The following is a 14,424-nucleotide window of genomic DNA, read 5'->3' on the forward strand; positions in this document are numbered from 1 at the left end:
CATAAAAACCAATAAGTGTCATTCACCCATAAAAAAGGAATAAATATTATTCATCCATAAAACAGAATAAAATGAATTATTATTCTACCATAAAAAGGAATAAAATCTTATTACAACATGACTAAACCTTGGAAACATTATGATAGTGAAAGAAGCCAGACTCCACTGTATGATTCCATTTATGTGAAATATCCAGAATAGACAAGTCCACAGAGACAAGAAAACAGATTAGTGGTTGCCAGGGGCTGGGGAAGGGGGTCCAGGGTGGTGGGAAATGACTGCTCAATGTGTATACGGTTTCCTTTGGGGATGATTTATGGTTCCAGAACAAGATAATGTGGAGGTTGCACACTATTTTGAATGTTCTAAATGCATTAATGGTAAATTTTATGATATGTGTCGTGTACCACAATTTTAAAGACATGTATATGGGGCTCCATCCTCTCTCTATCCTCTTACCACCCTCAAGCTAAAGACTGCTCTTCTCTGCATTTCCCATTCAGCTAGAACAGCGGTTCTCAACCTGTGGGTCGCGATCCCTTTGGGGGTCGGACAACCCTTTCACAGGGGTCGCCTAAGACCATCGGAAAACACATATGTAATTACATATTGTTTTTGTGATTAATCACTATGCTTTAATTATGTTCAATTTGTAACAATGAAAATACATCCTGCATATCAGATGTTTACATTACGATTCATAACAGTAGCAAAATTACAGTTATGAAGTAGCCACAAAAATAATTTTATAGTTGGGGGTCACCACAACATGAGGAACTGTATTAAAGGATCGCGGCATTAGGAAGGTTGAGAACCACTGATCTAGAATGACACTCATTGATAAATTTTTTTTATTCCCTTTGGGTAGTTAATGCTACTTTATTAGTTAAATAACTTAATGCATCTAAAATGCTTAGAACTATACTTAGCACATAATAGTAACAATATCATCAGTATTACTGTTATTACTATTACAACTCAATAGATTTTTTAAAGAGGGATTTCAAGTAACAGCCCCCATGGTCACGTGGGAGGAGTACTTATTCGGACCTGCTCCTCAAGGCTGTGCAGTCCCTCAGCACGGAGGTGGCTTAGCTCCTGTTAGACACTCACCATGCGCTGCCACTAATAAGCGTTCTCTGTGGATTAGCTTCTTGATCGCATGGTTCCTACCGAAGGCCCTCAAGCAGGCGCGGAAAGAGCAGCTGAGCTTGAACCTTCCCTGAACCATTCACTAGGAAATTATTCCTCTGCCCCAGTTCTGATTTTTTCAATAGTAAAAATACTTGTGGAGTACTGGTTTTATTCCCGAAGCATGAGCTTTAAATCCTCCAGGAATGTAGCTGCAAGGCGGGCCAGGTCCCAGCACAGCGTGCGGAAGGCCGCCCACAGGGCCCTGACCAGCAGGGGCGCCGTGGCCCTGAGGCTAATGCAGGAGCTGCTGGCTGGGGACCCCGCCCCTCCTCTGTTTCATCCTCACAGTGCGGGCGTTCCCTTTGTGTTTTCCAGATCACAAGTGCTATAACAGCACGGGCGTGGACTACCGGGGGACCGTCAGTGTCACCAAGTCAGGGCGCCAGTGCCAGCCGTGGAACTCCCAGTACCCCCACACCCACACCTTCACCGCCCTCCGCTTCCCAGAGCTGAACGGAGGGCATTCCTACTGCCGCAACCCGGGGAACCAGAAGGAAGCTCCCTGGTGCTTCACCTTGGATGAAAACTTTAAGTCCGACCTGTGTGACATCCCAGCATGTGGTAAATAGCGCACGTCGCCTTAATTGCGGTCCAGCCAGCTTTAGGGGAGCCCCGTCCCATCCCCTTTCCTTAGGAGCGTCCTGTGAGCGGCAAGGGAGATTCGTGGCGTTTGTGTGATCTCAACCTATGTTTCTAGGATAGATACACCTGTTGTTTCTCCATAAAATGCCTCTTAGGTACCAAGCAGGGAGTGACCTTTTACTCCTGCAGCCACTGTGTTAGTGGGTGTAACAGGCACCGTCTCTTCCGAGGCACAGAGGAAGCAGCTTAGCACAGTCATTCACGTACAAAGACATTTCCCACATCCAAGTGTACCTTGTAGCACAACAGGTGTATTGGGAGCAGAAGGGAGCTGCTTTCCCTATGCCCTTGAGAACACCTACAAGGTCGGAGCAGTCTAACAGAGCTATTGCTCAGTTATGTAGGGCAATGGGTGGATATACAGCAGAAGTCTAGGAAGAAAATGGGATTCCTGAATCAGTTTGTTCCTTTTCCTAGCAGTTGATTGGAAGGTGGGAGAAAGAGAATGAAGATGTTGTTGGAGCCTGGGGTTTGGTGCTCCTTTGCGACTGATTCATCTTCCTGACCCTGGTTCTCATGGAGAATGTCGGTGGGGTTTCCCAGGCCTCAGGGGGCGGGGGACGGGGACGGGGGGGGGGGGGGGGGGGGGCAGTCAGGATGTCACTGCCGGGAGGAACAGCCGTAAAGCGGAGATGATGATGACCTACACGGAGGGTTGATTGTGAACATAAATGAGTTGTTACCTGAAAAACCCTACGATGTCTGGAAGATAGCAAATGTTTAATCAATATTATCTACATAAAGGAATCTACAATAAGTCATAAACAGTCTGTGTACATAGGGATGCTTGCTCTCAGTTTGCCAAGTATTGTTTGAGAGCCTACTGTGGGGCAGGGGGCTTGAAAGAGGAATAGAATGTGACTCACATCACAATCACAATGCGATGTGTATGATACAATGGAAGTTAGCACAAACGTTATGGTACAAAGAAGAGGAAGCTAAAATGCACTAAAGAGGTCCAGAAGAGAAAGCAATACAAATATTAACAAGAACCCTTAGTGATGAAAATTTGGGACACTATTATTCTACAGTTTTGTTCTTATGTGTTACTTGTTGCCATACTGTCCCCTGCAAAATGGTTTTATGGATGGTTAAACATGCCAAGTTTGAAAAAGAGGTGACCAGACTCCTTTTGTCTTGCTGGGCTTTAAAATGCCTTCACATGCAGCATGAAGAACAAATTATAAAATTAACTCTTCCAGAGCCACCATTGGAAACTTCAAAGCAAATTACCCTGTATTTTTAAAATGCTTTCCACTTAATAATGTATGGCTTACCCTGCATGCTATATTCAACATAAATAGGAAGGGCATAACAATAAAATATAGGCTGATAATGATTTACTTAGTTACCCCATCCCTTCTCCTAAGCCAGGCAAGGTATGAAGATCTGCAAGCGGGACAAGGGTAAAGGCAGCACTTACTGAGCACCCCTATGTGCCAGGCATGGTGCTTGGGGCTTTCATAGGCTTTATTTCTCCTCACCCTCACACTGTGATGGATATTATCAACCCTTGCTGATGAAGAAACTGAAGCTCAGAGAGCCTCAAAATCACGCAGCTAGTTAATGGCAGGTCTGTCTGACTCCACGCTCCTCTTCCTGCCACTGGACTGTGCTGCCTCAGGATGCTGATGTTTGTCCTTAAGAAGATAAAATGAATTATTTTAAGGAAGAAACACATTGTTCACCCCACTCGGGGTGAATGTAGTTGTCCTTTAGGTGACGTCAGACCCTTAATTTCCAACTAATATCCATCAGAACTATGGAGGGGATTTGCTCATAAACTGAAAGATTTGTTGATAATGTGCTTCAAGCTTTATTACCATTAGTTTAAGTCAAGACTCTAAAGTATACTGAAGAAGTATTGGTTTTCATTTCAACGGTCTTCCTGAAGCAGTCAGACCAAACACATGCTCTGAGGGATGAAAGAAATCCTTGAACAGCCTTTCAGAATGTGGACAGAAAGAGAAAGATCACCTGCATCTACAAAACGCCTACCGTGTGCATACAGGATGCTCCTTGCTTTATATATTCATCTCAATTTAAACCTCAGAACCATACTGGGCGGTGGGGTTATTACCATATTCCACTGGGGTTCTGAAGGGCTAAAGGAGTTGTCTAAATCACATAACTGATGGGGTTGAACATTGAGCCATCATCTGTCCACATAAGCTCTAACCAAACTCAAAGCCAAAACTCTTTTCCAAGACACTCTACTATCTCCCATTTAAAGATTTTTCAGGAATAAAGAAAAGACAATAGGCTCAACCTCTAGATTCCAGTGTATCGATTCCCATAATATGATATGACATAAGAAAAATGGTCCCTTGCTGATAAAGAAATGTATCACAGCATGACTCAGTGTATTATTAAAGTATTAATCAGTGCAGTGATATTGGAGACCTTCAGAATATTTCTTTCTGAATATCAATCTGCAGAGGACACAGTTAAAATCCAGAGGACTGGTTAATTCTAGTCATCTGAGAGATAAATTTAGATGAAAGTTAAATCTGGAGATGACAAGGCAGTTTTCACCACTTACAAAAATAATTGTTTTTTAAAAAAAGAACATTTTTATTTCATTTTGAAAGAAAACAGTTCCTCTTGAATTCTTCAGGCCAAGCCACAGATACATCCTTTAAAGGAACAGGGAGGCATGGCCCCCAGGATGAGAATTAAAGAGGAGAGCAGGTCAGCGCCGGCTGTTCCAAGGCAAGGCTTGTTGTAATTGTCCCTCAGTCACCAACCTCTGACAAAATAATCATAAGACAGTCCTACTGTATAACACTTCTTTAGAGCATTTGAATTTTTTTTCTTATTTCGTCGTTACAAAAATCATGAAAGATAAAGTAGGGATTTCCTGCCCTTTTTACTATACAGGAAAACCGAAGTCCAGGGAAGTGGTAGGCCTTACCTATGATCACAAATTAACTCATGGAAATGAGGCCTCCTATCTCTAGGGCCGTGGTCGGCAAACCACGGCTCGCGAGCCATATGCGGCTCTTTGTGTGGCTCTTCCACAAAATACCACATGCAGGCGCGCACGTACAGTGCGATTGAAACTTCGTGGCCCATGCGCAGAAGTTGGTATTTTGTGGAAGAGTCACACTCAAGGGGCCAAAGAGCCGCATGTGGCTCGCGAGCCGCGGTTTGCCGAGCCACAGTTTGCCGACCATTGCCTAGGGCCACACACTGCTCTTTCTTCTGTACCAGTGATTCTCAACCAGGGGAAGTTTGCTTTCCAGGAGATATTTGGCAGTGTCTGGAGAGATTCTGATTGTCACAAGGGGGTAGGGTTGCCATCTATGGGACAGAGTCCAAGGATGCTGCTTAACATCCCAGGATGCACAGAACAACCCCAGAATTTTCCAGCCCCAATGTCAACAATGCCAGGGTCGAGGAACCCTGAGGCTGGATAGGAATTATACAATTTACATTGTAGAATATAGTATTTTATATTTATTGCATAAATTATATAATTTAGAGTATAGAATAACAATAATATTAAACATCAGTTACCACTTACTAAGAGCTTACAATGAGCCAAAGACAATGCTAAGAGTTTTTTATGCATGATCTTGTGTATAGTAGTCCTATAACCTTATGAGTTGGGTTTTATTTTACCCAAGAAAAGAACACTGAGACTTAGAGAAGTTAAGTGACTTGTCCAAGGCCACAAGGTTAATAAGAAGTGGATCCAGGACTCAAGCCTATAGCCAGTATTGAGAACAGCTTTTCATCTTACCATGAGTTATAAGCATGGGGGGCAGATTTGAAATGAGTTCTTTTCCACTTCCCTCCCGAATGGGATAGAGTCTCATGAGATGTTCCTGTATTCGTTAGTTAAGTCAAAGTTAAGGAGATTTCAAAATCTCCATGGGGTTTCTCATTTTCCCACTGATAACTTTTGTTTTTGTTTCAACTCAGTAAGGCTAAAAGAGGTATAGGCCTAATTAAATGCAGAATGTGAGCATTACGGTACTTTCTAGAATAAGAGCACTAGAGAATAGTCAGCCACAGAATGTTTTACCCATGAACATTCACTCTAAGACGGAACATAAAATTAAGCACAACCAAATATGGCTGCTGTGGATTCTGGGAATTGGCTTGGCTAGGACTGTGTGCATGTGCCCAGGCAGTGCTTGGAGAAAGTGAAAGAACAGAAGATAGTTTGGGCAAGACCTGACCTCTCAGCCTTCCAGTCTTTTCTTTCCTGCCCCAGGCATCTAACAATTGAATAGTTAATTATGTATTCAGTCAGTCACTCATTGAAACCAGTGTGTGTTGAGCTCCTACTGTGTGTCCGACTTTGTGAACATGCTAGATCAGACCATACGCTCATGTAGCTTACAATCTAGTGGAAGCAGCAGATGAAAGGAATATGAATCACATTAAGCACTGTCGTATGGTTCCCAGCATTTACGTGTGCTGCTGTTATGTACTTTGCCTTTTAATGATGGCTGCTGGTTGTTGGAAGTTCTTTCTACCAGCATCTGGCCTATGAATTCATTAGTGCTCAATAAAACATGTTGAATTAATTGATCCTCCTACTGACCACAGAATAAAGGAATCATCTCCATTTTACTGATGGAGAAGCTGAGGCAATGTTGCTTCTACTAAAGCCAAGATTCAGTCCAGGTCCACAGGACTCCAGGTCTAGTCCTCTGTCCACCATGCCACAAGTACTGAAATCTCGATTATATAGAGGAATAAACATTCCTTTCTCATCTCCCTCTTTTCTTTGATCATGATGCATTTTCTAGGTCTTTGAGACATTATCCATTGATATTCTGTGCAGCTCTTCAGGCGCAGGAATGGAACTCCCTCCACAAAGACATCTACTCTGAAAGACCCCAGGTGCTCCACATAGTCTCAGCCACCGCCTCACCCCCAACCCCCAGCAGCTTCACCCCGGCCTCACGTGCTTGCCCTGTTCCCGTTAAGTCCCAGCTCTCCTCCCTTCCCGGCAGCCCAGGTCCCCAGTCCTCAGAGTTGGCCATCTTCCCTGAGATCCTGCCTGCAAACCTTCATTCACTACACTTTCACCTCTAGTCACTGTGGCCACCTTCCAAGCCAAATACCGTGGGTTGGGTGGAAAGTAAGTCGAAAAAGAAACATTTGCCTATGTTCCTTCCAACTGGCACCTAGGCACGCCTCCCAGGTTCACAGCTTCACTGTCGCCCTTATCATTGCTTTTCTACACAGCTCTGGGGACGAAGCTGTGGAAAATGTCTATTTCCCCAAGAGCTCCCTTTGCAGGAACCTGGCAATTTTATTTTGGCTGTATTCTACCACGTGACTTATGTTCCTTCTCTCTCTCCCACTAATTGAAATTCCTTGTTTTGTTCTCAAACTGTGTGGGGAGACAGAGCCTCTATTGGATTGGTGTTCCGATTTTCAACCTTGGTCCTTTATTTTACTCTAGATCCAGTCCCGAGACCATGTTTCCCGGCCAGCGTGCCTGATTCACCGTGCCTGATTCACCTCTAAGTAAAGCTTTCTTCCTCCGCCAAACAACCAGAATTTCCAAGCAGCAGTATGGTGTTTACTCCTAAACCAGCTCCACTGAAGTGTGCCCATTGATAAGAAAAGTAGTGAACCATTTGGCTCCGTTTGGAGTTTTCATACCTGGCCTGTTGCTCTTGTGTTTCCTTTTAAGTCCTTGCCTGGCAGCCATTTGCCAAAGGGCATGTTGCCCAGTTCTGTGCCTGAATAGCCCTGACTTGTCCCATAACCTTACAAGTACCCGCCCTGGGTTCTGCTTTGTCACAAACCATTTTCTACAGCGTGGTGGTTTACAGTCCGGGGCAAGGCAGATGTTTTCCAGATTGCGAACACTGCAGTTTTTAACTCGCTCTGTCAGCGGCCTTCTCCCATATTTCATAGAAGACCTGTTGTAAGGCAATTTGTCTTTCAGCCATTTCTTCAAACCAAAATTGAACATTACAGTGAACTGGATGGTGGGGAGGGGAAAGGAGGAAGGCATAGAGCACTGCTTTGTATAGTCTGAAGCTTTCCGGAAGAGTTATTTTTATACTGCAGAGATTTTCAAGATGTACTTTGGTCTCTGGTCTTTATACATTTTCAACAAAGTAAAGAACAATAGTTACCCAAACCTTGTAACTAAGTCATGTTCCCTAAACATTTTTAACCATAAAATAATTTTAACCATAAAATAACCATAAAAGTGTTTTTCACTGTTCCCAATATACATTGAGTCTTGACCCAGTGTGTCAGCCACTCAAGCAGCGAGGTTTTAGAAGCTCTCGGCTCTTTGGGTCAACCACCAGGGCAGTAGGAAGTGCTCCCTGTCACCTTGACCCTTCTTAACCCTTTGGGGACAGAAATCTTTTTTTTCTTTTTCTCTTTTTTAATATCACGAGACAATCAGTTAAGCAAACTTTTATTGAAGCTTAAAATTGTGGTGCAGAAATGCATTTCAACCACGCCAAGTCCAACATCAGCATGAAGAAATGATGGCACCAAAATTTTCCCTCCTCTATCATAACATACTAGGATTAATTTACAGTTTTCATTTTTCTAGGGTTTTTTTCACACAAATTTGTGCAGTTTTTCAACATTAGATAGAAATCTGTTAGGAAAAAAAAATAGACCTCAAGCCAGCACATGTTATGAAATCTATTAAGACACCATTCAAGGACAAAATCTACCTTGACCATTGGGTCCTCAAAACAGCACTGAAACATTAGGGACTGTGTGCTAATTACAGAATCAAACTGATCCATTGATTGAAAGCTACTTCGATGAATCTTTGAATCAAAAACGTGCTTGAAATAAACGTCAAAAGTTTTCCAACCTTTACAAAAAAAAGTATTCCAACCCTTTGGTTTCAAACCAAGTAGATTTTATGTTTATAAACACTGAAAAGAAAGTGTTTTGTTTATAAATATAGAGGGAACAAAAACATCAATGCATCAAGCCAGAAAGAACTAAAAAAAAAAAAATTAGGACAAGAATACAAAATTTAGTCAACTTTGCTGTTTTCTGGGCTGCTTAAATCTCACAGTATTTGCAAATACACTCTAAGAGCTAAAAATGCCAACTCTTGAAAGCCTGTATTTCTAGTCACTTCTCTTTGACCATTTTGGAATTTTGTATGTTGCGTTTTATGGTGACAGAATTCTGATACAACACCACAAGGATTGTTGTTATTGGCTTTGTATCAGTCCATTTCTGGCAGGAAGCTAAAGGCACAAATGGAGAATTTTATAAAGAGACTATTTATAATGGTGGCAGAATTAGGGAAAGCCAATAACGAACGTGCAGAACCCAGGCAAGCAGGAGTGGGAGGCAATACCATCCTAAGCCTGGGAAGTCAAGGGGGCCATCAGTTGCCTTACTCCATAGTTGAAGCTAAAGAGAGAGGGCTGTCCAATACACGCTGGGACCTAAGATAGAGGACTGAAGGTAACCCTCTACAACCCAGCAAGGAGGGAGTCGTGGGAATAAACACATCGACTGTACTCTCTTCTTGCCCTGGGCAGTTCTTTTTATACTGCCAGTGCCTCCCATTGGCTGACCCTAACCGGAAGCCAGAGGACAAGGGGGTCCATTAATACTGTTACACCCATTGAGGTCAACCACAGCATAGAGCTGGGCAGACAAGGACTGAAACTGGTCTGGTAGGCTGAGGGCACTCAGGAAAAATATTCATCGCTAGCTTTAAATCAGTTGCTTCATAAGAGAGTCGAAGTTTTACAGGGGCCTAAATAAGGTGCTGTCAGCTCAGTTTATAAAATCAGAGTATCTTGGGAGAAACCATAGAAAACACCCAGCCTCCGTTTGAACATTGCCAGAGACCTCCACAGACAGTAACATCTCTCCACCTCAGAGTGGTTGTGGGATAGCTCCCACTGCTCAAAACTGGCCTCTGTAAGCTAGAAACCAAAATTTGTATGTGAAATCTCCTGATTAAAAAAAATGTTACTCACAATTTTAAGAACAACAACTATTAAGGAACAAGTCAATGTACTGGATCTAGCTTGTAACCCCTGTTGTCATTTCTTATCCAATTTGAAGACATCTGCACATCCTTCATTTGATTTTTTTTTAAATCTAAGAGCATGTAGTTCCTCCAGTCTTTTCTTACCCATCCTCCTCCTTCTCTGGATGTTTCTTGCTTCTTCAAAGACCTTCTTAAAAATATAACTCTTAGAGTAGAAGACATGTGTTGGTGTATTTTTACCAGAGCAGGTAGAAGAGGACCATGATGTTCTTGATCATGACTTAGTATTGCCAGTGAAGGGTATTTTGTTGCTATAAGTGCCATATATGAGCAGTTTCATCATGATGTTGCTGGGTCCAACTGAGCCTTCAAGTCTTCACTAAAACATATTGGGGATTTTGTTGCTGTTGTTGTTGTTTTGCTTTGGTTTGGTTATATCAAAAAGTACTTAGTAGATTTGCTTAATCATGGACTTCTCTAGACAAGGTCTTTAACCTAACTGAAAGTTACATTTACTTGCAAAATTTCAACTGTTTGTTTCAGGTCATTCTTTTAGCCTGTTGGTCCTCTAAAAACTTTTTTTTCTATAGTCAGTTAGGTATCTTTCCTAGATTCAGGCCGTTTTCAAGTCTGAAACATGTCATCATCAAGTACTTGATGATGATGTTAGACAGGTTTCTTCAAGCATAGCCCACCACGATTTGATGTGATTTGCTGATTAAAACTATTAGAGTGCAGGCATGTGGTGAATTCCTAACCCATCTCATATTGTCTAGCCTTCATTTTTTGTCCATAAGGACAAACACTCGATCAAATGTTTTGCTAACATTTAAATGTGGTTGGTCTACCATTCTAAAATAATGCTATTAGAAGTGAAAAAAGATTTAATTTTATAAAAACTATTGAATTTTGGCCCTTAAAGATTAGCTCACTTTAAAAAGTGGGAAAAGGACATATAGGCATTTCTTCAAAGAAAATAAACAAATGTCCATGAGAATGAGATGTTCAATACCACCAGTCATTAAAGAAATGCAAATCAAAACCACAATGAGATATCACCTCACATCCATTTGAATAGCATATATATATATATATATATATATATATATATATATATATATATATATATATTGCCAGTGTTAGTGAAGATGTAGAGAAATTAGAACTATTTTGTGCTGTTGGTGGGAAGACAACATGTGGTAGCCACTATAGAAAACAATATGGGTATTCCTCAAAAAATTAAAAATAGAACTACCATTCATCCAGCAATATTGCTTCTGGGTATTTATTCAAAAGAACTGAAAGCAGAATCTCAAAGAGATATTTGAGAATGAACCCTGTTATTGTGCATTATTCGCAATACCTCAAAGGTGGAAGCAAGCCAAATGTCATCAGTAAATGAATAAAGAAAATAATGGTGTAGCCCTGGCTGGTGTTGCTCAGTAGGTTGGGTGTTGTCCCATGCACCAAAAGGTTGCCAGTTCAATTCCCAGTCAAGACACATGCCCAGATTGCAGCTCAGTCTGGTAGGGAGCATGCAGGAGGCTGCTGATTGATGTTTTGCTCTCATGTAGATGTTTCTTTCTCTCTCTCTCCCTCTCCCTTTCTCTAAAAAGTAATTTTTTTAATCTTTAAAAATAAAAGAAAACATGGTATATTATTCAACCTTATAAGAGAAGGAAATACTGTCACATGCAACACCATGGATAAATCTTAAGGACATCATGCTGAGTAATAAAAAGCCAATCATAAACAAATACCATGTGATTTCATTTATATAAAACTAGAGGCTCAGTGCACGAATTCATGCATGGGTAGGGTCAGGCCAGCCTGCCTTGATTGGGGCCGATCAGGGCTGGGCCGGCAGGGGGCGGGGGGGACGCAGGAGGTTGGCTGGACACCCTGTCCCCAATCAGGGTGGAGGGGGCTGATCAGGGCCACAGTGCACGTCAAAGCAACCAGTCATTCCAGTTCTGGTGTTCTGGTAGCTTGGCTTTTATATATATAAATTTCTAAAGTAGTCAAATTTATAAAAACAGAAAGTAGAATAATGGTTGCCAGGGCCTGGGGGGGAGGGGAAACGAGGAGTTGTTCAATGAGTATAGAAATTCTGTTTTCAGGATGAAAAAGTTCTGGAGACCTGTTGTACAACAATGTGAATATACTTAACACCACTGTTTGCTTCAAAATAGTTAAGATGATAAGTTTTGTTATGTGCTTTTACCATGATTTAAAGTTTTTAAATTAAAAAGAAAAGATTAGCCCAACTCTTTCCTTTTATAGAGGAGAAAACTGAAGCCCTGGGAATTTTAGAAACTTCTAGTGAACTCGTGTGGACTCCAGTTACTGAGATTTTTCTCAAGTGTTCACAAATGCATTATTGTCCTCCTAGTTATTGTGATTAAAACATTTTCTGCAGAGAAAAAATTTAATCACTGTATATGGCCTAACAGAGTCCTATTTTAAGAATTCATTTGAGAATGCATAAGGCAAATAGATCACCTACTTAACATTTCCATCATTAAACCGAGAGTATGAACGGCTGGGCCCAGCATGCCCACTGAAGGCCCAAATACCATGGATTTCCATTTGGCTTGCAGGCACCTGCTTAAACATCAATAATGATAACAACCAATGTATTTTATAGTTTCCAACTAATAAATGGTAGCAATTCCTATTCGTTTTTTTATGGTTTTAAATTTTTTTTCAAAACAAGATCATAATTTAACTCATTTAATTTCCTTTGAATTCTGATTTTCTGTAAGATTTCTTCCTACCTTTGCCATGCTGCAAATCTGAGCACTTTGTTGTTTTAACTCAAAAGTAATATCCCAGATGAGGTTTCATTTTATAGAAGTACCTCTTGAATGAGAAATCATGTGTACCTTGTTTTAGCCCAGGATAAGAAAGGAGTATTTTCTCTATTTTATTTAATTACTAATCAAAGTATTGAATATCATCGTAAAAATAAAACAGGAATGTCAGATGTAAACTGTGATACCAAATTGATTTTTAAAAGGAAATTAATCATGTGATCCAGACTAAATTGTTGGTCCCAGAAATCCCAAGGATTAACTTGATGTAACTAATATGTGCATTTTACTTTTAAGCAGTTACTCCAAAGTATTAAAAATCTTCACCATTCTAATTTTCTTTGCAATGCACTGGAGGTGTCCATTACCCTTTAAAGGGCATAGTAAGAATACTGTCCATTGTTCTAATGTGATTCTTTTTCATGTATGGTCTCTGCTGGATACTAGCCCTCACTGAGAGGGAGCCTTGGACTCTTAAGGAGATGATAAAAACAATTTCATACAGTATGTTAGCTTTTATTAGTAATATAATTTATAAAGCATGGAAGTATTGAAGGCAGACAGGCTTGCATTCCAACCCAGACTTGACCTCTTTCTAGCTTTGTCAAATTATCTGTTCTTTCTTGGCCTCAATTTCTCTATGTGTAAAATCAAGATAACATTGGGTTAAAATGACGAATAAAAATGCTAGGACATTTAAAAGAGGTTGGGCAAATGTTCGTGTTCTAATTTTCTGTGAGTAACATTAGTTGTTCTGAGGAATGTTTTCCTATACATTTTTCCTGAGCCAGACCCTGACTCCCCTCCTGGCCAAGTGCAGAGAGCTGTGTGGGAAAGTGAGCCTGTTGTATGGTAGACTTACAATAGGCCTGAAGCTGCTTTCTGTCACTTCCAACTCCACCACGTATTGTTCTGCTTGATTATTTCACTTGGCAAGAAGACATTGTGCTCACTTGCATATCCTCCATGAACCTGAAGGGGCCAAGTTTGACTGTGTTCAAAGAGTTTAGCTTCTTGAAGTTTGTTCTGCGGCAGACCTACAGGGGGATTTGTCCCAGACCTCGCATTTACAGTCAAAGGCGCTCTGAGAATAATCTGATACGGAATGTACAGAATAGACTCCTTTGTTTGCCAGACAGGTGAGAGCCCTGCTTTCCCTTGTTGTGAAAACTCCGGGCCAGAAAAAAAATGACTAGCGTTACGTTAGGACTAAATGAGCTTCATTTCTTTTGTGATCGTTACCCTCATAATGATTTCACTGAAAATCCAAGAATAACAAGAGGGATTTCTCCCTTTGTGGTACTGACAAATATGAAAGTGTTTTATAATGTTAATAATCAGAGCACCCCACAACTGCATGGCAGTTTTCAATTTTCCGAGGTTCTTTCATGAACATTATCTCTCACGTGAACCAAATAAGACTGAACAAATGAGGAGATGGAGGTCAGAGAGGTTGTTTCTTGCTTAAGGTTATTTAAAATCCCCAGCCCAAAGCTTTCACTCCTGCATCATTTCCTACTCTAAGCATAAGAGGTAAATATTGAGGGATTGACTTGTAACAGGTATAGAATAGATACTTTCACTGTTACTCCATTTATTGTTTATATCAATTCTATGAAATAGGTATTAACATTGCCATTTTACAGACGGGTTTGCTCAGAGAGGCTAAGTGCCTTACGGAGGTTACATAGATAACGACAAAGGCCGTCTGTAGAGTTTCTGACTCTAACACATACATGTTCTTCATTCTGCTACACTGTTTCTAAAGAGGATAGATGGATAGCTGGATTGATGATCGAGATCTATCTA

General features: G+C 41.0%; 1 protein-coding gene across 1 annotated transcript in view; it reads left to right on the plus strand.

The window, feature by feature from the left end:
• ROR1 (receptor tyrosine kinase like orphan receptor 1) overlaps window positions 1-14,424 on the plus strand; it is a 166,868-nt gene that overhangs the window by 128,587 nt on the left and 23,857 nt on the right. Inside the window, exon 6 of the mRNA XM_036351568.1 lies at window positions 1,510-1,755. Coding sequence (XP_036207461.1) covers window positions 1,510-1,755 — 246 coding nt within the window. The remainder of the gene's footprint in view (window positions 1-1,509; window positions 1,756-14,424) is intronic.

The sequence above is a fragment of the Myotis myotis genome, unplaced genomic scaffold (assembly GCF_014108235.1).
Source record: "Myotis myotis isolate mMyoMyo1 unplaced genomic scaffold, mMyoMyo1.p scaffold_m19_p_2, whole genome shotgun sequence".
Classification (NCBI taxonomy): domain Eukaryota; kingdom Metazoa; phylum Chordata; class Mammalia; order Chiroptera; family Vespertilionidae; genus Myotis; species Myotis myotis.